The 26,515-nt window shown below is 48.2% G+C and overlaps 1 protein-coding gene across 12 annotated transcripts in view; it reads right to left on the bottom strand.

Annotated features, from left to right (window-relative positions):
- Nav2 (neuron navigator 2) overlaps positions 1-26,515 on the bottom strand; it is a 643,327-nt gene that overhangs the window by 238,078 nt on the left and 378,734 nt on the right. For 11 of the 12 annotated variants that reach the window (XM_029533095.1, XM_029533102.1, XM_021221030.2 and 8 more), the window contains one exon: positions 2,133-2,250. In XM_029533095.1, coding sequence (XP_029388955.1) covers positions 2,133-2,250 — 118 coding nt within the window. Of the gene's footprint in view, positions 1-2,132; positions 2,251-21,640; positions 21,751-26,515 lie in introns of those variants that run through there. The other variant, XM_029533099.1, reaches the window with a different exon arrangement.

The following is a 26,515-nucleotide window of genomic DNA, read 5'->3' as shown; positions in this document are numbered from 1 at the left end:
CTCCCCACCTGTATATGTACATACGCACATACACACACCTCATGCACTCTTGTACACACCCAATGCTAACAAGCATACACACACAGGGGAGAGGGGAGTGGGAAACAGAGGTAACAGAAGCAGAGTGAGGCAGGAGCCTGTGAGGCATGGAGCAAGGCAGAGAACGACTCCTCAGTATTATCCTTTCTCCATTTTCTCTCTTACTGATAGATGAAACGGGGGAGGGCTCCCAGTAGAGTCACACCCCCAGATATGCTTCAAGGAGGCTCGGGGCCAGCCACAAGTCTGCTGACAAGACCTCAAAGCCCAGATCAGACACAGGTCAGAACTTCAACAAAGATGAAGGCAAGGTGGAAGAACAGCCCCCAAGGCGGCGGCGAGCCCAGCCCAGTCCTCTCTCCATCCCCAGCAAGCCACTGAGGTGTGCCAAGGTGCTCGATAAGTGGTCGTGGAACTAAAGTGAAGACAGTGGTTGCGCCAGGTAAGAAGTCTCACATAGGCTCCTGGGCCTCACCCAGCCTCCCTTTCCCCATTGGCAAAATGGGAAATCTACTGCCCACTTCCTAGAGGCAGAGGACTCTCAACGAGAAGAGCTTCTCAACGCAGTGATGGAGAACAGAAGGAAGAGGGGGGATTGGAGGAGAAGCAGGTGTCCTCCCATGAGGTAGACGGTGGTACCCACGCCTAGTACAGTCCTCTCCCCGAGTGTGGGCAGGACCTGCAACTCTGACATTACGTAATAGAGTTCGTTCCACTGGGACGATTGCTCCTGAGCTGGCGCGGAAGGGTCAGGATTCCTATATGGCAAGAAGCTCTAAGAGCAGCTGCTCAGAGGTGAGGGTGATCTCCAGCTGGTCACCGGCAAGGCTCAGCACCCAGAGTCCCCCAGGGATGAGGACATGAGTTCCACCAGTAACTGAAGCAAGCATGAAAGCCAACCCTTTTCCAGTGGGTCCCTGCATGAGGATGCGGGCCCCAAACATGATCAGAGCCTGACCTAGATGATGTGTGGAAGCTGTGAGATAATACAGGCATGCTTTAAATGGCTGCCTTTGTGGCAGGAGCGAAGCAGTCCGTGGAGGGAAGGGGAAAGAAGGAATCGGTCTCAGAAACCAATGCCGAGGTAGAGGGGAACCCTCTTTCTCCGTCAGTGGCAGTCCCCACTTTCAGCCTAGGCCCCACTGCTTGTGTTTCTGTGGGTCTCCCTGCAGAACACTAGCACGGCTTAACCTCTGAAATCCACTCACTTCTCCCAGCTGAAAGGAAAGCGGCTTTCACACAGTCAGCAGAGGAGCTGGGGCCCCGTCCTTGCCCTGGACCCTCTTCTCTGGCACTAGTGGGCTGCTACAGTTGACAATGGCGACCGTCAACTGGATAATGCACACCAACAGATCACCACAGCTCAGATTCTCAGACAGGGCTGCAGGCCAGAGATAGTGCCATGGCCGTCATCCACCCACTGGTGCGCCTGCCCCTCCCAGCTCAGGTCTAAGGCACAAACATCCCAATGGCTCAAGCTCTTTTGCCCTGGTATTAAAACCAGAGACCACCAACCCTCTCTGGAGCCTTTGATTTCCTCAGCCAGAGTTGGCAGGATTAAGCAGTCCTGTGTTCTCTTTTCCTTTTTGAAGCATGCCCAAAGCTTTCTAGAAAGAACTATGTGAGTTAAGGAAAGGGAGTCAGTCAGGAGGCAGGACACAGGTAGAGTGTCCATTTCAAAGCCCCAGTTTCCCACTCTGGCCCTGGGTGTTCTTTTCCCTGAGATGGTCAAGGCAGGTCTGCCATGACTTTCCTTTTTTTGAGAACACAGGCTGGCCTTAAACTTACTATGTAGCCAAGAATGGCCTTGACTAGCTAGCTGATCCTGCTTCCATGTCGTGAATCGTCATACTAGGTTTACAAGGTGCTGGAGACAGAACCTGGGGCTTGCATTCTAGTTGAGCAGTCTACACCCACAGCCCCACTGAGTGTTAACAGTTTTAAAGCTGGGCTCTGCACAATCAGAATCAAAAGAAAGTCAAGGGACCGGGCAACACGTCAGGCAGAGCCGTCAGGGTTCACATTCCCTTAGCCCACGGGACCTTTCTGGGCTGCCTCTTCTGTACCTCACTCAGAGGGAAAGATGGACTTACCTACAACCTGGATGATCTGGGCCAGGAGCACACCATCGGTCACATCTTGCTGGAGGTCCTTGATGAGGCGTTTGTGGCCGGATTTAGCGAGGTAATGATTGGCCCAATCCGTGTAGATCTACAAAGAAAGCATACAGGCAACTTCAGGAATCTGGGCAGAGCCCACTGCAGGGTCAGAGGCAACTGCTGGGACCTATGCTTGGGTACCCCAGTCACTTTCCTGCTGGCATTGGCAAGGGAGCTGCCAGAACCTTTAATATTCAGTGCATTGTGCTGGCTAGGCATTCAGCCAGCTGTAACGGTCCCGTCTATTGAGAGAGCTGTGTCAGGGTCTAGAGAAAAGCTAAAAAGAGCGTCAAAACATGCACAGACCTGAATGGGCCAGGGGACAAGGAACTAATAGTTTGTCCAGACGGCTTTGAACGCTGCAGCTCTGAACACAAGTGAGGCCTCTCCCAGCCCGTCACAGCCTTTTCACTTTGTGGAGAAAACGTATGGGGAGTTTGCCACCCAATAGGCATCTTTGGATGGGATAGCTAAGGCAAAGAAGGCTATTGGGTGAGCAGAGTTCTCAAGAGCCTGGCTCCCTTGTAAAGCAGCCAAGAGGGAAACACAGAGTCCTGCTCTTACACACATGGAAATAGAGCTAACTATGGCCTCGTCAATATTGAAGATTTAACTGGGTTAATTAAAAGCTAGTCACCATTTTTACTGTCAAGATTCTACAAATAGAGGGCTGGTGAAATGAATGGCTCAGTGGTTAAGTACAATGGCTGCTCTTCCATAGGTTCTGAGTTCAATTCTCAGCAACCACCTAATGGCTCACAATCATCTCTAATGGGGTCTGATGCCCTCTTCTGTCATGCAGGCATACATGCAAATACAGCACTCATATATATTAAATCAATCAATCTAAGAGAGAGAGAGAGAGAGAGAGAGAGAGAGAGAGAGAGAGAGAGAGAGAGAGAGATTCTACAAATAAAACCTAGCTAATTCCAATACATGTTGTGGGACCTCTTTCCCTAGAGAGACAAATGTCAAACCTTATAAAGGACCAGCTACAAACAGATGATTGTACCAAGGTCTAACTTGGGGGACCGATAAATGTATTTCTTACTTAAAGAGAGCTGGTAACCTCCAAGCTGCCACAACTCTGAAATGGCTCGTCCCAGCAGGATGACCACTTGCTGCAAAGATGGCCTCTCTCCTTCAGTGATCTTTCCAGAGACTATATACTTCAGCACCTCCCTTGGTTCAGGGGCACACAGGAAAACCATGGCAGAATTATATACAACTGGCCCATACAAGGTATAGGAGTGGGAAGAGCTGAAATCTCAAGGGAGGGTCCAAAGAGCCTCTCCACCCACGCCTTCTAAGGGCAAATGTCTGGCAAGCACTGAAGAGGAGGGTAGCTGCTGTGCCCAGGGAGTGCTCTACATCTTTAAATATATCAGTGTGCATGGCAGCCCAGAAAGCAGAAGCTGGGTGAGCTGTGGTAGAGCAGATTCCTTGGGGAGCTCAGCACACCTGCTCTTCTAAATCACAGACTCATTAGAGCAAAAAGATTAATTTCTTCTCAGTGGGGAAGCAAAGAAAATCCACCCAAACCCAGAAAAGACCCCTCCCCAAATATTTCCCTGTTGATTTAGAGGGAGGGCTATATTTATTTCTGAACTTGTATGGGAATGTGAGGTGGGGGATGGTCACACCTTTCTCAGCGACATGAATGACTACTCAAAAGAAAGGGCAACCCCCTTTAATGGGTCAGAAGCAACTGGTTTCACATCCAAACCTTCTAATGCCTTTTCCATTCACCATTGGGCCTGCCCAAGAATTCATGAAGATTACAGAGCATAATTTCAACTGGCCCTGGTCTCTTTCCTCCATCCTTTGCCTGAAGGGATCTTTCTTTGTTGAGGGTACTGGGGGAAAGTGGGGTACAACCTTTGTGGATAGGCAGTATCTCCAGCTGCTTAACCCTGGGGGCAGTGAGACCTTCATCCCCAGAAGTGACAAGACTGTACACTCTAGTTGGGAGGTGGGAGAAGCCACTTCTTCTTCTACTGATCACTAAGACCTCCAACTTCTACTATGAAGACCCATACATAGACTAGAGGCCCATGGGAACTTCTTCTTCAACAGCCTGAGGACCAGATCTTACATCCATGTTCCTCTCCCCCCAGACTGTCAATTTACCCAAGACCAGAGAGCTGGTATAAAAAAGAGAACGTACACCTTTACCTTCTTGGTTTTTTTGTTTTGTTTTAAGTTAGTTCTTACATAGCTAGGGCTGGACTTGAACTGTCTATGTAGCCAAGGATGACCTTGAACTTCTGATCCTCCTGCCTCTACTAGCTCAATGGTGAGATGGCAAGTGTGCATCACCATTCGGGGTGTTACATGGTTCTGGGATGTCATACGTGCTAGGCAAGCCCTCAACCAGCACAGCTCCATTCCCAGCTCATCTTCAATTCGTATAATTCAATCCAACAAATTCAGAGAAGGCTAAGGGATCGAAATACCATAGCAGCAGTTAAGATGGGCGAACTAAAATTTAAGCAGTTAATAAATGAAATTATTCAGAGGGAGAGATGAAGGCACACTAAAAAGAATGGAGGTAGACCTGAACCCAAGTCCCAGTTCTGAAGGCAGCGCCAAGGACGAGACCTGGGTGTGTCTGACTCCTTGACGCTCCTCAGGGTAGTACCTCAGCACACATGGTACACCACAGCCTCTCAGGGTGGATGAATGGATAACTGGATGATAGCCAAGAGCCACCAAACCCATCTGAGAACGTTCCTTATCTGTGAGATGAAACCTGCATGTGCGTTTCTTAGCTATGACATTTGAAGGCAAGTTCTTTTTTTTTTTTTTTCTTAAATCTTTGAGACAGGGTTTCCCTAAATAGCCCTGGGTGTCATGGAACTCACTATGCAGGCCAAGATTGCCTTGAACTCACAGAGATCCACCTGCTTCTGTCTCTCAAGTGCTGGGATTAAAGGAGTGCCTTTAATAATAACCAATCTTATAACCAAGATGCCCAGCCAAAGGCAGGTTCCTAATCCAAAACTGGAGTTTAACCAACATCAGCCAGGGCAATCTAGTGTCTGCTACACTTGAAGCCTCCCCTAACCATGCTAAATATATGGACTCATCCAATCCTCATCATTGTGGTGGTCACTTGTTAGCAGAGAAAACGGAAGTGTAGAAGGATAAATACTGCATTCAATGCCACAATAAGTGGTAGAGCCAACGAGGGGAGCCCAAGCTGAGTTTTCTAGATTCCCCAACACATTCTTCAACACTGTTTCTCAGAATAAAGTCTATATGTTAGGTTATCCATCCCCCCCCATGACATCCTATAGGCTCATTTCTCTAGTTAGTTATGCTGAAAGAATTCAAATTTAAAGAAAGATCAAGACCCAAGGCTAGCTCCACTTTGTTATCTGAATGCCACTGGGTAAATCATCCACAGAGTAAGTCGCCCAACCTTTCTGGGCTTCCTTCTGTTTATTTACCAGAATTGAAACCTTGAACTGGATCCCATATAAATCCCTCTACGTTGATTTCTCTCCAGTATTTTGTTATAGTGGTGGAAAGCTGACCCGCACCCGTGCCAGCCAAGGACAGTACCCATAGGAATCTGTCAAAACCCAGAGGCATCTCACCAGCCATGTGGGAGGGACCATGGGAACATACAGAAATGTAAAGCCATGTGCCCAAGGACTCAGCTGAGTGAGAAGAACTCAGTCAGGACTCTGGTAAGTGACCCACTTTGTCCCTCCCTAGGTAGCTACCATGCTTTAAAGTAGGCAGGCTGTTTACACATTCCAGCTGGAAGCCAGTAAGCCACCTTCTTTCCAAGTGTGCATACACACCCATGCACACAGCACACATATATGCATACATACATGCATATACTCTTCCCAGAATGAACTCAACCCTCAAATGGTGGGAGGCAGTGTATGTGGAGAGACACAACACACACGCTTGGAATCTGACCAAGTTGCCTCTGGCTCGGGGCTAGTTAATTTCTAATAATCTTCCATTCCTTGGTGTCTTAGTTCTTTTATTTTATTTATTATATTTTTTGTTTTTTCTGTACAGCCCTGGCTGTCCTGGAACTCACTTTGTAGACCAGGCTGGCCTCGAACTCAGAAATCTGCCTGCCTCTGCCTCCCGAGTGCTGGGATCAAAGGCGTGCGCCACCACGCCCGGCTCTTAGTTCTTTTTCTACTGCTGTGAAGAGACACTATAACTGAGGCAACTTATAGAAGCAAGAGCTTAATTGGAGGCTTGAATTGTTTCAGAGGGTGAGTCCGTGACTATAATGATGAGGAACATGGCAGTGGGCAGGCAGCTCTGACACGGGACCAGTAACTGAGAGCTTACACCTGATCCACAGGCTGGAGGCAGAGAGAGACTGGGCTCGGCATGATCTTCTGAAACCTCAAAGCCCAACCCCAGTGATACGCCCCCTCCAACAAGGCCACCCCTCTCCCTCTCAAGATGTATTTATTTTTTATATATGTAGCTGTCTTCAGACACACCAGAAGAGAGCATCAGATGCCATTACAGATGGTTGTGAGCCACCATGCAGTTGCTGGGAATTGAACTCTTGGCCTCTGGAAGAGCAGTCAGTGCTCTTAAGCGCTGAGCCATCTCTCCAGCCCCAAGGCCACATCTCTTAATCCTTCCCAAACCTAGTTTTCCTAACTAGGGGCCAAGCACTCAAGCATGAGCCATTCTCATTCAGGTCGCCACACTCAGCTTCACCATCCACGACTGGGGGAACGATATTAAACACGTTATAAGGTGGTACTGGCAAGCTGTGGCCTGGACTAGTGCCATTTGGGCACCTGTTTCTGTTAGGAAAGTTTGTGGGACACAGCCACATCCTTTTGTGGTCTCTGGCCACTTTCATGCCACTAAAGCAACGCTGAGGAGTTGTGACAGAAATCTTTGGCCCATAAGACCTCAAATATTTGAATCTGACTCTTCTGAAAAGTTTGCCAGTCTGTGCTCCAAAGAGCAAGTGCGACGACACGCCTACACCATGCAAGCACTCAGCAGTCATCACTGCCATTCACCCCAGGAGAACTCATCAGCTCTCCCGTCTCTTCGCTGCCCTGGCTTGCCCTGCTTGGGGGCTCCCTGGCTCAACTCCAGGGACTGCCCTCCATGGAATTACTCTTCGTTTCCGGATCCAACCCTCGAGTTCCCACTACCAGATGTGGGCAACCACCAGATCGGGCCCAGCTTCTGGCATATGGCAGGAGGCCATTATGTGCCTGCTGGGTCAAGCTGAGTGGAAAGTGGAATGAGGAAGAGTGATTGACTACCCATGAAAACTAGTGATGTGAGCTCTTGGTGAGTCTTCAAACCAGAATTTCAAACCAGAGGAAAAGTGGGGGTGGGGTGGGGGCAGGGGCTAGAGCAATGGTTCAGAGATTAAGAGCATTGGCTGCTCTTCCAAGGGATGGGGTGTGGGGGGGGGCATTCAATTCCCAGCATACACGTACTGACTTAGAACCATCTGCTACTTAACTCCAGTTCCAGGGAATCCAACCCTCTCTTCTGGCCTCTGTAGACACTGTATGTAAATGCTGCCCACAAGTACATGCAACAAGATACAGGCACATTTTTTAAAAAGTATTTTTTGTTTTTGTTGTTTTGGTTTGGTTTTGTTTTTTAAAAAAAAAAAGAGAGAGAGAGAGAGGGACTGGAGAGATGGCTCAGCGGTTAAGAGCACTGATTGCTCTTCCAGAGGTTCTGATTTCAATTCCCAGCAACCACATGGTGGCTCACAACCATCTATATTGGGATCTGGCGCCCTCTTCTGAAGTGTCTGAAGACAGCTGCAGTGTACTCCCATACATAAAATTAAAAAAAGGGAGAGAGACTGGAAATAATGGTTATTCTTGTCACCTTGACTATATCGAGAATTAACTAAAACCCACGTGATGGGGTACACCTGTGAGGGGTTTTTCTTGATTGAAGTGGGAAGTCCACCCTAAATCCTTCAATCCTGGTCACAGCTCCTGCTGGCAGTCTAGACAAAGGATATGGAAGAAGGAAGGGCTCGCTCTTTATCTGCTTTCCCTCACTCTCACGGGCAAGTTCATTCCTTCACTGACATCAGAGTCCCAGGGTACACTGAAGACGGGCTGAGACATCCAGCCTTGTGGACTGAATGACTACTGAATTCTTCTACTTCCCATCAGGAAACAGCTGTTGTAAATCCCATGTATGTATGTATGTATGTATGTATGTATGTATGCATATATGTATAGACTGATAGATTCATTCTATCAGTTGCGTTTCTCCAGAGAACCCTGACTAATACAGCAGGGAAATTAATCTCACTCAAGCATAATCGTTAGAACCATCTAGCATGGATCCCTGATAATTTGGAATTTCCCTTCCTCTCCACTTCCAGCTCTTGACTTTGGAATATGTGAATCACACAAAACCACTCAGGTTTAGTTTTAAGGTCAGTGGCCACAGGCCATGGTTAAGTGTAGTCATAAACTCAATCCTGTATCCTTCCCAAGATGTTTCGGTCAATCACACAAGTTAACACAGGCTTTCCAAGGGACACTGTGCTGGCTGACTGGCTACTTTTTATGTCCACTTGACACAGTTGGAATCATCTGAGAAGAGGGAACCTCAATCGAGAAAACACATCTATAGGACCTGGCTGTAGGCAGGCAAACCTGCAGAGCCTTTTCTTGGTTAGTGATGGAAGTGGGAGTGCCCAGTCCATTGTGGATGGGGCCATCCTGGGGTGCTGGTCCTGAGTTCTATAAGAAAGCAGGCTGAGCAAGCCATGGGAAGCAAGCCGGTAAGCATCAGCCCTCCATGGCCTCTGCATCAGTTCCTGCATCCATGTTTCTGTTTTGTTTGAATTCCTGCCCTAACTTCCTTCAACAGTGAACAGTGATGTAGAAACATAAGCAAAATAAATCTTTTCCTCCCCAAATTGCTTTTGGTCATTGTGTTTCGTCATGGCGGTAGAGACCCTAACTATTCACTGGAGATTTACTCCTTAGGTTCAGCAACTCTGCAACAAGTTCTCAAGGTAGCATGAAAGCCAGAGACTTTGGGTAGCCAAAAGCATGTCTCCAAGGCTCTCATTCCCCCAAATTATGGGGACTTGGGGGCCACTGCTGCTTTTTGTAGACACATAATGATCCTCATTTTGCTCCAAGAGGGGACCTATGAATTTTTAACGACACAGTTTTAATGGGGAAAAAAAGAACAAAATCCCCAGTTGGATTTCAAATTCTCAAACCAGTTCAAGTTAAAAAGGTCTCAGGACAGTTTCCGACTGGTGCCCTAACCCTGACTTCCCCTGTATCCACAGCCTCGGTGCTACACAGGGAAAGTTCCTAGAGAAGCTGCTATCAAAGACAATAGGAGGGGGAAGGAGGGGGGGGTGTAAGGCCAGGCAGCAAATAGGACTTACTACAGACCCTGGCAGGATTCCAGAGCACCAAGTTTTCTTGTCTCTCACTCCACAACAGTCTCTGTCATTGGAGTTGAAACCCAAAGGGGAGATTTTTGACAATTGGTGGAAGGATCTGATTACCAAATGATGCTGGCATTGTGCTGATCAAGGGGGGGGATAATAATGTCTCCAAGTCTGGACCTCAGTTAGCGAGGCTGTTCTGTAATGAGGAATCACACCACAGGAAAAACCGTACCGGCAGAACTAGAATGAAGGGATAGAAAGCAGGCCAGAAACACAGGCTGGGACTTCAGACAGAAGGAGGGTACCAGGAGAGCCACTCCCCGGAAACAAGAATAAGAGGCGTCTTGAAAGGAAATACGAACAGGGAAGACTGGTGATCAGAGCGAAGCAGTCATTTGGCATCAGCAACTGCAAAGAATGCTACTGTCTGTCTTTGAGCCAAGACTTTGGTCATGCCATCAAGATAACATCTTTCCTTTGCCTGAGCACTGTGCAGTCAGTCAGATGTCTTTGCCCTGATTACCCAGTGCTACAAAAGTGATGCTGTACCAGCAGATGGGTGTTTTCACTGTGTTTTGTTTTGTTTTGTTGGTCTGTATTTTACTATAGCAAGGCCAGTGCTTCCTTAATATACGCTAGCTTGAAGAAAAATAGAAATACACATTTAGAACCCAGGATGACATGTTCTGCATCACCAGCCAAACAGAGAGAGGCCCGGCACAGAAGAGGGAAAATCTTCTGTGTGGGGCTGCACAGCACAGTGGGGCCGAGACAGAACACAAGTCCTGCTCCCCCGTTGTCTGTTAGAGTCTACTTCTGCCCACAGCACCCCAGTGCCCACCTGGAGGGCACTGACCTTCGCTCCGCTCCCATCTTAGGCATGCGATTCATCACTCTAGCCCCATAAAGGCGACATCTGCAGCCTCTGGTGTACACATGGATTAGGCTGAGCTACATTTAGCCTTCCCAGTTGTAGGTCAATTGATGGATCTCGTCCCCTGTGGACCTCAGTGTCCCTCACAGTGCAACTGACACACAGGTGCCTTAGACACAAGGTGAGATCACATATGTAACCAGCTAATGCAGTGTGGGTTTCTGGCACAACGTTTTAAATACAAAGCTGTTCTTAATATTCAAGTTAAACATTGAGTTTTAGAGAAAAATGTCAGGAAGAGGCCACTCTCTCTTCAGAGCCTCACATTTTTAGCTATTTAATTGGCAGTCTTTCCAAACAGATTTCATTGAGAACTGTAACACTGCCTGCTTTTAACTGTCACTACGTCCCTTTCCTTGGCGACCCAGGGGCATCACTGAACACAAGGCCACCATGATATACTCAAGAACGTTCCTAGGACCTGCTTAAAAAACTGACAGTCTTTGAACATTATGTATCCATAGCAGCCTGGGAGGTAGAAGCATCCCAGCAGTGGGGAGGCAGAAGCAGGAAGACAATTTGAGTCTAGCCTGGGATACATAGTAACCTATCTCAAAAAAGGGGAAGAACTGTTCAATGTCTTGACATGGTGTGTCCTCAAGGAAAACACACAGATGGGGAGACCCTGCTGATTTCAAGTGAGAAAGACTTGGCTCCTTTAGCAAGGGGACCCCCACCAAAAAGCCCGGCTGCAGAAACACTGAGATTGTCATTGGCTTCTCTGTAGCCAACACTACCCCCCCACACACACACATACACACTTGAGCACAGGTGTACATACCCAACTGCCAGCCTCTGCTCCCGGGGTACACTTTGAATGGAGCCATCACATAGCATGGACAAGGATCTCTGGACTCAGAAGAAGGCAGTAGGTAGTAGTAGAAGGCCCCGTCTGTAGTACTCTTGCTTACATCATCACCAAACAAATGTACTTCCCCACACTCACTGCCCTGCAAGCCTCACTTCTAAAGGGACTTGCATGCAAACACAGAGGGAACCACTGGAGTGGCATGGCTGTTTGTGGATGTCAACTTTAGTGTCCCCCCACCACACACACACACACACCTCCCGCTGGGCTTCACCTGAGTATGAAAGCAATCTATTTAGTGCTGTATCTATGCCTCAGTGCATTCAGCAAACACCTCCTGAACACCTCACCTGTGCCGGATGCTACTCTGACTGTTGTATGCAATGTTAATTGAACACGTCTTCCAGGGTCAATCCATGAGGTTTCAAACATGCCTCAACCTCTTCCTGACCAGGTGCAATTAAACTCACTAAGCCTCAGTTTTCTTACCTGCAAAATGGGTTGACTCCCTATTTGGGTTCCTGTGAGATCGTAAGAATGTGTACTGGTTCCTGGTATAGGCTGACTGTGCTCTCTGTGAGCATGACGGGGGCAGATGACACACCACGGGGACACTTGGCAAACCAGGGATTCCTTTGTTCTCACCTTGCCTTGGAGCAAGATGTATCACTTCTCTCAAACTGACATACTAAGGAAGAGCTTGTAATAGAGAACCTTTATTGACAACTCTACTTGCTGGTATTCTGTCTGGACCCCACCCCCACAGTTACCTGGCAACAGTCAGGTAGGCCTGGCCCACTATAAAAGGGGCTGCTTGGCCCCTCCTTGCTCTCTTGCCTCCTGCCCCCTTGCTCCCCCTCTCTCCCCATTCCCTCCCCCCCCACCACCACGTGGTCATGGCTGGCCTCTACTTCTCTACTCTCTCCTTCTCTGTCTCTACTACCATCTTAACTCCCCTCCCCATGCCCTAAATAAACTCTATTCTATGCTATCCAGTCATGTGGCTGGTCCCTCAGGGGGAAGGGATGCCTCGGCATGGGCCCATGAGGCACCCACTTCCCCCACACCCCCTTAGAACATATCTTATCAGTCCTTTATCTCTTTATGATCACAATACTACTGATTTGGAATCATCTAGGGGACCCCTGTGAAGGTGTTTCCAGAGGAAGAAACTAAGGAAATCTCCCCCAGGAGGTGAGCAACACCATCCTGTGGACTGGAGTTTCGGACTGAATGAAAAGGGGAGACAGAGGAATCAGACTCAGTTATGCACCCATCTCCCCTGGCTCCCTGCTGTGGGTATGAGGTGACCAGCTACCCACACCCTGACCAGCACGACTTCCCATGGAAACGCACGTCAAAGGAAACCTTCCTTTCAAGTTGCTTTTTGTCTGGTATCTGGTCACACAAATGCGGAAAAACTATTCGTACAAAAGTCAGAGGTTTCCCCAGTTTGGATGAGAGTGGGCAGCGTTTGCCAGGACCAGCGGTAGCACCAAGGGCACTGCACTGCTTGTGAGGGGCTCAAATTGAGTCCACGAGCTGCAGGGGGTCACGTGTCATGGCAGTGTGGGAAAAGCCATGAGGCTGTGAGAAGGGCTGGTTGAACAATAGCCACCATAGTGCCGCCAGACCCTGGGAAAGGGGCTGGACACTTTGTCACTGGGTACTGACAGACCTACCTGCGCAGGGACGCTGACACTTTCCCGTGTTGCCAAGGGATAAAGCAAACAAGAGTATTAGGAAAACCAAAATAAATATGCCAATGTAACACGTGCCACCTTTGCAGGGCTGGGCTTGGGGTAAACCTTACACCCCACCCCCTCCCCGTTCTTCCAGTCTGTGGGACCAGGCTGGCCTGGGACCCTGTACAGAGAATGCTGGGGTTGGGCCTGGGAACTGCCACAGAGCCACACAATGGTGGCATTGTATGTGGGGAACATGAACAAGTTACAGGTGGGTGTGCTCAGCAACTCCAGGAGTTTTGAAACCCTGCCTTTGTAAAGAGAGAGAGAGAAAAAAAATACTAGGCTGCTGAAGGTGTTGGGAGGGACTGGCCACATGGTAAGGATGAGCGTGTAGGTGTCTGCTTCCTCAGTCCCCAGTTAATCCGAAGGCAATGCCCAGGATCATCCTCCCACAGCCCTCCGTGCTCCGGACCCCGCTCCAGGACTCAGAGCACCGCCCCTCTCACTGGAACACTGCCCCCAATATGCTAGGGGCAAACATCTCTACACAAGACCTACTGTGTGCCAGGTGAATTATGACCGTGGTCTCATCTGCAACCTTCCCCATTGCAGCAGCAGCAGTAGCAGAAATAGACAGGAAGCCTTCCTAGTGGGCTAGAGTTTTCCAAACATCTAAAACACTTCCTGGCACACAGTAGGAGCTCACTAAATTGCTGTGGAATAAACAGACTGCCCACATGCATCATCCACGGTTATCCATCTTCATCAGCTTGACAGGGGCTAGAAATCATGAGGAACACACACCATGGGGTGCGTCTATGAAAGAGTTTTCAGAGTGGTTTGGATGAAGCGGAAAGACCACTCTGAATACGGGCAGTATGGCTCCACAGGCTGGTGGACTGAATAATAATGAGAATGTGAGTTGCGCACCAGCATCCATTACTCTCTGCTTCCCGACTGTGGATACAATGTATCCAGCTGCCTCCAGCTCCTGCCCCTGTAAAATACCTTCAAAAGTGAACCCAAACACCAGCTTTTCTCTCTGAACCCGTTTTCATTCAGTACGTTTGTCACGGCAATGAGAAAAGCGAGCAGCATAAACTGACTCTGAAAGACCACGCCCACTCAGGTCTCACACAGCCACTGGCTAGTAAACCTCCGCGTGGCCCAAGAAGCCCAAAGGTAGACTGAGTCTCCTCCCTATCTCGCAAGGGCCTCCCAGGAAGGACGGGATGCTGGAATTCTTACTGGACACTTCCAAATAAAATCAGGTCCCTCATCAACCTAAGGATGCAGATCTGAACAATACAGTCCAGTGGCTCCAAGAGAGGCAGTGTCAGCACCAAACAGAATGTCTCGGGCGTTTTCTCCCTCTTCTGAAATCCGCAGGCTGACTCTCTCTCTCAATCACCATTGTGACATGACGGGTGGATCAAATCCTCCCAGCAGGCAGGCAGGGAAGCAGAATACAAACAGCTTAGCCCTCCTTTCAACAACAACTATCAGTGGACCCATCTGGCAGGGCAGCCTCACCCAAGGGTGGTGACAACCCAGACATCACGCAAACCTCTCTATCCGTCCCAGACTTGTTAGGCAATAGGTTAGCTCTGAGAGGAACTGACCAATGAGACCCCAAAAGGAAGATATTAAGAACAATAGGAGATAGTGGTAGACTTGAGCAGGGGTCAGCTCAAACTGGCTTCAGGGACTTCCTCATCAGGAGAGCAGGTTCTCGGAGAGAGAGCTCGGTTACCTTTTTTCTTTTCTTTTTTCTTTTCTTTTCTTGTTTTTTATCCCTTCCTCCCTTAGTTTGCTTCATACACACACACACACACACACACACACACACACACACAAAATGTATTATGTTAGTACACTGTAGTTGTCATCAGACCCAACTGAAGAGCATCAGATCCCATTACAGATGGTTGTGAGCCACCATGTGTTTGCTGGGATTTGAACTCAGGACCTTTGGAAGAGCAGTCAGTGCTCTTAACTGCTGAGCCATCTCTCCAGCCCCACTGTTACATTTTTGGCTAGTGAACTTTCTAATCACAGGCATACTTGACTCCCTTTATATGGTCTTAAGTCTTATATGACTTGGGCTGAATTCTGGGTAAAATGGGCTTCCGGGAAGAGTATGTCTCTTTTCCTTAGAAGTACCTGACGTGGAAGAGACAGGAGGATCAGCTGACAGAGATAGGAGAGATATAAGCCCTGAGCCCACCAGGCCACTGCTGCCCACCAGGCCACCGCTGCTTGGCTCAGTCCATTGTTTCTAAAGAGACCGCTCCAGGGTTAAGGGTACTTGTTGTTCTTGCAGAGGACCCAGGTTTGGTTCCCGGCACACACATGGTAACTCACAAATTATCCTTAACTCCATGTCCAGGAGATCTAGCACCCTCTTGGGGCCTGCATGGGTTCTCAGTGAACGTACATGCAGACAGAACATCTATACACATAAAGTAAAAGTAAAAGTTTTGAAAAAAATCTCAACAGGCCCTTCTTGTAGTTATAAAGTAAATTGATGGTTCTACCTAATGTCTGTCTCTGTGTCCCTTGCTTGGCACCTAGGTCAGGCCAGGCTAGATCATGAGCACCACCCCCCTAGACAGATAGACAGACAGACACACACACACACACACACACACACACACACTACAGTTGCCTATAGCCATGATACTGTTGTCTCTCCTGATAGTCCAGGGATTGAAGAGTGTTCCTCCAAGCCCCTGCCAAGCTCTACATCTTTCCCAGTGAGGCTGCTCCTTGGACCTGAAGGCCTGCTCTCATTTCTGGGTCCCATTTTGGAATAATTCTGAAGGGTAATCTCAGGTCAGCTCCTTCCCAGAAAGCTGCAATTCGCATTACTTATTTTGAAAAAATGATTTAGATCAATTTATTTTATATGCAAGAATGCTTCACCTGCAAGTCTGTATGTGAACCACATGTCTATGTGTCTCGTCAGAATGCATTAGATTCCTTGGAACTGGATGATTACAAGTCCCCACGTGGATTCTGGAAACTGGACTGGGGTCTTCTGCAAGTGCTCTTAACCACTGCGCCATCCCCTCCATCCCTCCATTTTAAGTTATAACTTTGTTTGTTCGTTTGTTTTTGAACTGTGAAGACACTGAGGTTTTGTGGCCTTAGGTGAATCACACCTCCGAGAGCCTTAGCTTCCCCATCTGTATAGTGAGTTACTAGTCTTAATCACACAGGGCTGAGGCAGCTTCATCTACAGTGAGGTGCATAACACACATAGAGAGAGAGGACCTTTCACTACGATTTCCTCTTTTCAGTTACCATCCTCCAGCCCACAAAGCTCAACAGTTCCCTAACACAGGTCCCTCAGCAGGTGCTCTCAGCTGGAACACCCTCTGCACCCAGGCACAGGGAAAACACGGAGGTAAAACCTGCCAGCCTTTCTCTTCTTTCTGTAAGATCCCGGCACATCCTGTAAACAAGCCAGTGGTCCAGGGCCCTCTTCCTCCCCACCCCCACTCTGCTCCTGCAAATGCATACTCCAGTAGAGCCTAACCCTGCTCACATCAGGGGGTACACAGGGACTCTGGGGAATACACAGCTGTATCAGAGCGCAGAAGAAAGACATCAATGGAATGACAATTTGGTTGACTGGGTGAGATAGATGACGGCTGCCTTTTACTTGCTCAAGCTCAAAGCCCATGAAAACAAGGTATTTTATGGCTGATGGTGTATCTTAAGCCAGTCACAGAACAGGCACCTTTAAGACACGCTTTGCCGAGAGGTACCTCTCATGCCTGCAGGACGCATCGTATCCAGCGATGTCGAAAGCACAATTAAAAAAAATAAAATAAAACAAACCCACCACACAGTATGCCAGAGCAGTGAGAGAGAGAGAGAGAGAGAGAGAGAGAGAGAGGTGGCTGTAAAAACTTCGGAACACTTTAGGAACTGGCTCATTTAGAGATTATGCTAAAGTCACGAACACCTCCAATTAAATTACATTTTTAAAAAGTGGTAACGAATACTCCGTCCTAATTACTTCACTACAGCTTTTCTGTTTCTGATGCTCCCGGGATAAGAAGTAGTTGCTGCTCTCTGGGCTGAGTGTGGGGATACACCCCAAGGGAGCAGAGCTAGCACTGCCAGCCAGGTGTTTTTCCTGAAAAGCCAAGTGCGGACCATCAGGGGGTGAACGCCTGTGGGACCGGAAAAAGAAGGATGAGTTATTGTTGTCCCCCCTCCCACTCCGAGAGAGAGGTTTGTTTTGTAGAAGGAGGGCATGGGCATGCAAATGTGAGGGCACGGAGACGACAAGAAAATGTTTTGCATGAGAATTCAGGGAGGCAGGTGGGATGATTTGGGACCTGCTGGCAGAACCAGGGAGCTGTGTGCTTGGGGCCTAATGGAGGGTACCCCACCAGTCAAGTCCTGTCCAATCTATTCTCTCCTGGAAAATCTCCCACGAAATCCGTGTATCTTCCCTGGGCATTCTAGGTCAAGCAGAGGACTCAGGAATAGAAAGAGATGCCAAGTTTTGCTTCCCGGTGCGTAAAGGGACAAGAATGAGCAAACCAAAGCTGTAGGTGGGTTATTCCCGGTTCAGGTTTGCTTCCATGGCTCACAGGGTGCACGGTGGGCTTGCAAGAGCCCTTACAATCACACCGTGCCTGGTAAAGGGAGAAATCCCTCCTGGCTGATGCATCGTGAGTCTCAGTCTCGGCACTGGACCACTTTGCTCTCTCTCCTGCACCAGACTGCCACACACAGAGACATGCCAACTGGCTGGCTCGGCGCTCCTCGTCCCCTCCTTTGGCCTTGGCTCCGTCCCAGCCTGTCTTGGGTGATCAAAACTCACCTGACTCTTCTTGTTCCTTTCCATGGGGCTGAGAGGTCCGAAGAGGCACAGAGCTCTCGGATCTGGGAATGAGTCACTCTTCTCAACTAGCATTTACATTTCCAGCTCAATCCATCCGGGCCTTAGCATCAGGAGGGTGGATGCTTCTATGCAATCAATCGGGTAGGCCTGCCAGGTGTGGGTTTTGTCTTGTAAAAGAGGGGGGTTGTTGCTGTAGTTTAATTTTTTTCTAATTATTATTTTTTTTAAAATTATCTATGTGTATGGATATTTTTGTTTGGATGTGTGTTTGTGACACACATTTTTGTTTGGATGTGTGTTTGTGTGTGTATGCTTGGTGCCTGTGGAGGTCAGGAGGGATCATCGGATCCCCTGGAACTGGAATTACAGGAGACATGTGGGTGCCAGGGAAATCAAGCCCAGGTCCTCTGGAAGAGCAACCAATACTCTTATCTGCTGATCATCTCTCCAAACCTGTGACTTGTTTTTAGGGGTCACACAGACACAATTAAGGTGCACAGGGCTGATTACAATTTCCAGTCCAAACAGTGTTTCCCATTAAGAAAGAAAGAAAGAAAGAAAGAAAGAAAGAAAGAAAGAAAGAAAGAAAGAAAGAAAGAAAGAAAGAAAGGATGCACCCAGATTGCCCCAGGTGAAGCAAGTCCAGAGAGGCCCTGAGACACAGGGCAAAGGCAAGACAGTGGGGTCTTCACCCAGAAAAAAAAGTGGGAGGCGGATGGCATAGAGCCCAGGACTATGATATGCATGCATCTGTATTATATCTACAAATGTAGGTATGCACACATTCATAGCCTTTCACTCAAGGGATTTATCAACCACTAATAGCAAGTCATGAGTCACTGACTTTTAAGATGATCAGGTACAGGTATTTCAACCCCAAAGCATCTGGCTAGCTGAGTGGGCGTTGTATTCTGAAATTCACAAATGTGTGTGAGTGACACACAGAGAATTCTACACCCGGAGTGTGACATGAGACCTGGAGACAGGTCCTGGCTTCACCCTCTTCTTACACCCAGGCCTGGTAAGTCACACAAACTCTTCCAAGTCCTCCTCCTCTTCTCTGAGGCACAGGTACAGGCAGCACTGGAAGTCAACATCTTAGAGTGACCCCTGGCAGGCATTTAGTGAAGAACCCGGAGGCCTGCTCAGGAAAGCACTGCCGGATTCCAGAAGGCCTGACACTGTCCTAAGGGGTCAGAGCACTCCATGTCACTTGTCAAAGAGAACCAGGACTTGCCTGATAACTTCTGTGTTGTGGGTGGAAAAGTTGTGTTTTAAAGTAACTTTAAAAACACTGGACTTCAGACCGTCCCCAGCAGTGGCTGCCACTGCCCTGCCCTAGGAACACATTCCACTCCCCTTCCCCTTACGGGAGCTTCACTCCTTTCTCAGCAATTCTAGAGCTAAGAGATGTGGCTTCTGTGGAAGTGACCAAGTGACTGCTGTGCCTTGTGCCCTGGGTCCTTCTCCATCCCAGGGGTCAGAACTGCTAGGCCTATGGAGGAATCCCAGGTTGCTGTGTTTTATGTTTCTACAATAGGCTTTTACCGGGAAGACTACCGAGCGAATAGGGCTGTCCCCTACCCAGTAGACAGTGTGGCCCTGGATACAAAAGGACAGTTTGCACAAGCATATTACTTATTCTAGAGTCCTGGAAAGGGAGCCCTGATGGAGTCATCTTAGGAGGAATAATGGTATCCTCCCAGCAAAGCTGTGTCTGCCTCCCAGCTACTGGGCTCACACAACCCAACCCCAGCCATGTTGGAAAACAGGATGGGCGCCTGTGTCTCATCGCATAGATAAGGCCATTGGTGCTGGACCCCAGTGTCATCATCAGCACCACACATTGAGTCTCCAAGTTTGCTCCATACACCATCACATCACAAAGGGGTTAGAGAAGTCAGCCTGGTTCATTCTGATAGCCAAGATGGAGAGAACTTTCTAGAAGAAATTTATGTAAATATACAGTTCCTAAGAAAGGACAAGAATTGGCTCTTGTGCCTATCTAGGTTAAACAGGGAATGGAAATCCCCACCCAGGCACACTGGTTCTGTTTGTCAAGGCTCAAAACACATTAATAGCCTCCTTCTGGTGAATCCTATTTTTAACACTCTACCTACAAAAAAAAAAAAAAAAAAAAAAAAATCCATTCAACAGGGCAATGTGTCTGGAGCTCAGGAGTTTAGAAATATATCCCCAAGATGATGCTGTGTACTGCTGTGCCTACATAGGGTTAGACATCTAAAGTCAAAGAGACAGTTGCCCAGTTCCCTGGCAACCTTGTTGCTGTGATGAGCCAGCACATCTGGAGGATGAAGGCAACAAGAAAAGGCAAACGGATTGGCAAGATGCCTCTGCCAGTAAAGGCACTTGCAGTGCAAGTCTGGGGATGCGAGTTCAAGTCCCCAAACACACACAAGCAGAAAGAAATACTGACTTTGTAGAGTTTTTCCTGAGAAGATTTAGAGGCCTCAGCACAGCAGGGTGGTCCCAAACCCTTGTCAAACCATCTTTATGAGGGGCTTTCCCTTACACCATTCATATTTCTGCAACACAGTGTCTGCTCACAAGGCAAAGGCCGTAGGGCTTACACATTTGACCGTTCTAAGGTCAGTTATACACAGCATTCCACTAAGCACACAGGAACACCACTCTTCTCCAAACAAGGCTTGCCAACTTGGGAAGCTAATGTAGTCTCAGAAGTTGGGCTAGCAGCTTGGTGAGGAGGGGGCTCGATGGGGAGAGGTCAGGGAAGCTTGAGAATAATAAGCTAAGGAGGAGCTCCCACACATGAGGCTATAGCTTCTTGCCACTCTCTCAGACCCTATCAAAGTGACCACTCTGATTGTTAGATCGCACTGGCATGAAACCAGTGTCCAAGACTGCCATCAGCTGTGTATGACATGAATCATCGGCATGCTAAGGAGGTACTAAAGAAGAGAAGTGCATCTTGCCTCTTTGCAGTGAACACAAGCTCCCACATGGATTCTCCACAAACGGGAAGCTGGGTTGTCCTGGCCAAGGGCAGGGGAGGCTGTAATACCCTTCATAAAATGCCATGTTGCAGCTGGCTGGATGTGGTGGTCCATGCCTTTAATCCCAGCACTGAGAGGCAGAGCCAGGTGGATCTCTGAGTTCAGGCCAAGCTAGGACAGCCAGGGCCACACACACAAAAAAATTACATGTCTCCAAGAGAGAGAGAGACATAGAAGAAAATATATATGCCAGGGTTGCCAGGGTCTTAACAGGTAGGAACTCCTAGCTCCCCTTTCAGATCTTTCCAAGTCCCCAAACTTTGAAGCCCTCTAGACTACCCCTCGACACCTCCAAGCCTTGACACAAGCCCATCTTTCTCCCCATTGCACCTGCTGAGGACCCACTGAGAAACCAAATGGAAATGGCCACACCTGCTGCCATAGTGACCCTGCACATCTGGTCTCTGGATTCCTCCGAATTCGTGCAACTGTATTTTCTCAGACCACCAATAACTTCCAGACATACCCTTCTCCATCTGCTCTAAAGACATACCATAGGGCCTTCCTGGTCCAGGATACTTGACACAGAAAACAACGGGGATGGGGGTGGGGGTGGGGGTAGGGTCATGGGGGGGGGGGCCAAGAAGCAATCTCTCAGAGAACTCACAGCCTTACCCAGCGCAGACAATAAATCCGAAACTGTCCTCTCAACAAAAGCCCGATTCAAACAAGCGTTCCCAGCTCTCCCCAGACACCCCTGCTCACCACTTTATAATGGTCACAGGAATCACGACTTTGGTCCCGAGCAGGGACCCATACGTTGATACTTATTGGCATAACTGGACCCCTGCTGGCAGGCAGTAGTGTGATCCTCAGCGGTCAAGCAGCCGGTGCCCTCTCGAGGGGGTGTTTAGTTCAAAGCAGTGTGGAGGCGTGTGAAGCCTCGGAGGTTAATTTTAGCTGTGGTCAGATTTCCTTACACGGGCCACCTCCTGAACAGCCGCAGCTTACGTTACCCCAACCCATGGGGCGGCCTCCTGGCCCCCTGCCCTGGCTTCTTGGTGCTGTGATTCCTGCACCTCCGTCACCCCCCACCAGATTCTCTTCACCCTCTAAAATAACCCAGCTCGCTGTGCTTACATTTTCATGACACATTCTGGGGAAATACATCACGGTTTCTTTGGCTGCCCCAAGCAAACAAACCTGAGGAGCCACCCCCTCCCTTGTCCAGTGCTTGGCAGAGACTAAGGTGGAAGCTCGGGCTGAGCAAACTTTACCGAAGCCTGCAGGCTTCCAGCTTCTGCACGGTTTCCAAATCCTCCCAAATCACAGGGTGCCTCCGTGCCGCTCATCTTCTGCCTCACACCCTGTTTCCTGCCCTTACATTACATTGCTTTCCACTGTCCACAGGGAGAAGCATCTGCACACATGAGTCTTGTAAAGAAAGGGAGTTCACCTGGGTTTAGCTTTTGCAGGGAGATATCATGACAAAGCTACAGGGACCTCCGCCCCAAAACTACAGGGGCCTCTGCCCCAAAGCTACAGGGGCCTCAGGACGGCCGGATGCTGGCCCCCAGGTGTTAAGCAATGGAGGAAAGCAGGCTTTAGGAAAAGAGTCAGCAGAAACAGATCTTTTAAGCTCTTACATCCTGCCAAACTCCCAGACAGAGGCATGGCAGCTTACCGATCTAGTCTGTGCTGGCCTGCTTGAAATGGCCTTGTTTCAATGTAGTCAAGAAATGGGAAAACCACACAATCTAGAGTGGCCTCTTGTAACCTCCAAACAAATACCTTGTAGACAAAACATGTGGTGTTTAAGACCGGCATGGAGGTCATGTCCATCCTCCATAGGGCACAACGCAGTCTTTGCCCGCCTTAGCCCTCCTTGCTATTCTCCAGGGTGTGTGTCTTTAGGCCCCTGCTGCAGAGACACAGGTACTCTCCTGTAAGAGGGTGGACATGATTAAGACAGTGCTTGCCTGGGCTGTTACTGGTACACCAGGAGGCTCACAATTGCCTTTAACTCTAGTTTCCAGGTGGCTCACAACTGCCCTCTGGCTCTGCAGGTACCTGTATGCACACAGTACATGTAAACACGTGCAGATGTACACACATACACACTAAAAACAAAGAAATGAGTTGGCTCAGTGGTTAAGAGCACTTTTTGTTCTTCCACTGGACCCAGGTTTGATTCCCAGAACCCACAGAGTGGCTCATGACCACCTGTACCGCCAGTCTCTGAGGATCTGATGCCTTCTTCTAGGTAGCAGGCACTCGAGTGAAACAACAGACCTACGTGCAGGTAAAACACCCAGGCACATAAGTTAAAAATTAAAATAGGAGGGGGGATGGGGTGGAGAACAGCCTCTCTCCATGGAAGCGACATTTCAGAGGTGACATTCGATTCACAGGAAGAAACCATGCCAAGACTGGGCAGTGATTTTTCTGGAGCCAGCAGAACAGTGCAGCTTTGGTGACTTGTTAGAAATGCAGATTTCAGGCCTCATCCCAGGTCTATTGAAACAGGAATTCCAGAGTTGGGGGATCGGGTTGGAGTAATGGGGAAATGCCCCACAGCCTGGATACACAGGTGGTTCTTATGCACTACTGTTTGGGAAGGGCTAAACTGTGAGAAGAGCATTCTAGATGGAGAATTACACACACACACACACACACACACACACACACACACCCCACAACTCAGTAATTCCTGGCCACTGGCCCAGAACCTAGCACATACTCGGAATTCAATGCATTTCCTTGCTTCTCTGCCAGGCTGTAAGCCCCAGTCCTCAAAAGCCCGGATTAAAATCACCAAAAGATAACAATCATGAAAATATGATATTCATAGATCTTCAGCATGGACCTCAAGAAAGGAAGAGGGAATGATGTCACTCAGAAATCCAGGTGGCCAGAGGAGAGCTTTCTTGGGTATCAGAAGCTGCCAGCCGCTGACACTGACTCTTCCCAAATCTAATAAAACTTGGCATCTCAAAGTTGTCAATTAGATTCCCTGTAAAAGGCTAAATGTGGTGGCCTTCTGCTTCCTAGTCCTGAAACCCAGTGAGAAAGGCATTAGTGTGTGGCAGCTGGGATAATCATTTGATTAATCTTTTCCACTCAGGGAAGAGATCGTCCCTGCTTCGGCCCAGCGACTGGTAAATCAGTACCGCCATCACTGTGATCACAAAAGGCAGAGCAAACAACTCCCCTCCCCAGACCAGATTGGAGCAACTTCCTGGAGGGCTTCTCAGTGACACTTTAAATGGGTGCTGCCATTTCTGCCCCCTGGCCTCCGCCAGAGCCACCCACAAGGCTCCATCTCATGACAAAGCATAGCAAGAGAGAAGCTTCCTACAGAAGGACCAATAAAGCACAAAGGACAGGGGTTCTACGCCAGACTTGAGGCAGAGTGTCAGGATGACTGACATTTTGCAAGCAATTGAAAAAAAAAAAAAAAAAAAAAAAGGTTTTGTGTGAGTGTGTGTGTGGGGGGCAGGATTAGAAAAATCATGTATTTTCTCCTCTTCTTCCTCTCTGTGTCATTCATTCAACAAATATTTATTTATTTATTTATTTATTTGCTTATTAGATGCTTACTTGCACCTTCACTGGGGAGAGAATGGCATGCAAAAGTGACACGGGACTTGTTTTGAGGGACTGACAGATATTAAACAAGGAGGTCAAACACAATTTGGGGGTACTGATAAGCCAAGTTTGGGGGGGCTACCCTCATGGAGGTGGGAAGGATGGCAGCACACAGGGAAAGAAGTCGGTAAGTCCCTTGAGGTAATGGATTAAAGTTGGATACTATAGAGACTATAAAATAAGTTTCTAAACTAAACTATAGCAGAGTTTGTTAGGAAGAGCTGTATAATATAAATTAATGTTTATTTAATACAGACATATGTCTTCATGCAGGCAAGTAGGCACACAAACATGCACACACACAGACACACATTTCCTTGTCTGTCACCTCAAAGCATTTAAACACAGTGACATCTTAGACGTACTGTGCATCCATCCTAGCACCCAGACTTTGGTTTCCAACACCATGACCTAAGAGGGGGAACCAGAACTCCTTGCAGAAACAGATTTCATGGAACGGGACAAGCTATCATCATAAATGGCTGGAGTTTGTTCCAATCCCCAAAGGCAACACGGTATCTCCACCTTAAAACCCAGCAAAGGGTTACGTCATGCCAAAGGGGCCAGAAGCCAGATGAACAAGCTCATAACAGTCAGAGCCAGCCCAGCACATCTTGTAGAAGAAAACAGCATTAGATTATAAATTATAACAAGAAACAAATAGTCCAGGGCTCGTGCTGATAACTGAAATATGTACACAAACAAATGAGAACAGGAAAACACCTCACACAAGAAGAATCCCACATTAACAGACAGCAACATTCTCTGTCAAGGATGAATGTGGGCGGCACAGAGAGTGACACTGAAAAAAAGAGAAAGAGAACCTTCCATGGGAAATATGTAGCCACTACCTAGCCAGGCGATCCAGGCCAGCACAGACAGCCCCCGTCAGAATGACAGAATGGACCCCACCCCTTGAGGGGAAAGGCCCATTAACTAAGGTTTTCTTCTCCTAAACCCATGACTCTCATCTAACTATGAGAAAACCTAGCATATCCTAGTTGATGGCTTGCAATGGAGGCAGGAGATGATGCTCTATAGCAGTGACTCTAAACCTATGGGTTGCCTCCCCTTTGGGAGTCTAAGGACGCTGTCACAGGGGTTGCCTATGAGCACCAGAAAACATAGATGTTTACATTATGATTAATAACAGCAGCAAAATTACAGTTTTGAAGTAGCAACAAAAATGATTTTATGTTTGGAAGCTACCACAACATGAGGAACTGTATAAAAGGGTTGCAGCATTAGGAAGGGTGAGCATCACTGCGCTACACAATGTCTGGTGGTGAATGCCTCCAATCCCAGCATTTGTTCCAAAGGTGGAAGTAAGAGGATCAGGAGTTCAAAGCCAGCCTGGGCTATAAGAGACCCTTATCTAAAACTCAAATAAAACTAAAAACAAAACAAGGAAATAAAAACAAAAGCTAAAAATGCCATAATAGTCTTGCAAACTATCAAAATTCCAAGAAACTGCCAAAGCCTGGGGCTAAAGAGATGGCTCAGAGGTTAAGAGCACCAACTGCTCTTCCAAAAGTCCTGAGTTCAATTCCCAGCAACTACATGGTGGTTCACAACTATCTGTAATGGGATCTGATGCCCTCTTCTGGTGCATCTGAAGGGGGCAACAGTGTACTCATATACACAAAACCAACAACCAACCTTTAAAAAAGAAAAATAGAAAAGAAAAGAAAAGAAAAGAAAAGAAAAGAAAAGAAAAGAAAAGAAAAGAAAAGAAAAGAGGGAGGGAAGAAGGAAGGAAGAAAGAGAGAAAGAAAACAAACTGCCAAAGCCCAAAGGAGCTTAAGAAGACCTAGCTACTAAATGTAGCATAGTTCCAAGGAGAGACCCCCTCACCCCCAAATAGACAAAGGGCATTGAACAAGAACCAAGAAAATATGAAAAAAGTTGAAGCCAGGCGTGGTGGCGCACGCCTTTAATCCCAGCACTTGGGAGGCAGAGGCAGGCGGATTTCTGAGTTCGAGGCCAGCCTGG

The sequence above is a fragment of the Mus pahari genome, chromosome 1 (genome assembly GCF_900095145.1).
Source record: "Mus pahari chromosome 1, PAHARI_EIJ_v1.1, whole genome shotgun sequence".
Lineage (NCBI taxonomy): Eukaryota > Metazoa > Chordata > Mammalia > Rodentia > Muridae > Mus > Mus pahari.
Note: the sequence above shows the minus strand (reverse complement) of the source record. Positions and strands in the feature narration are given on the sequence as shown.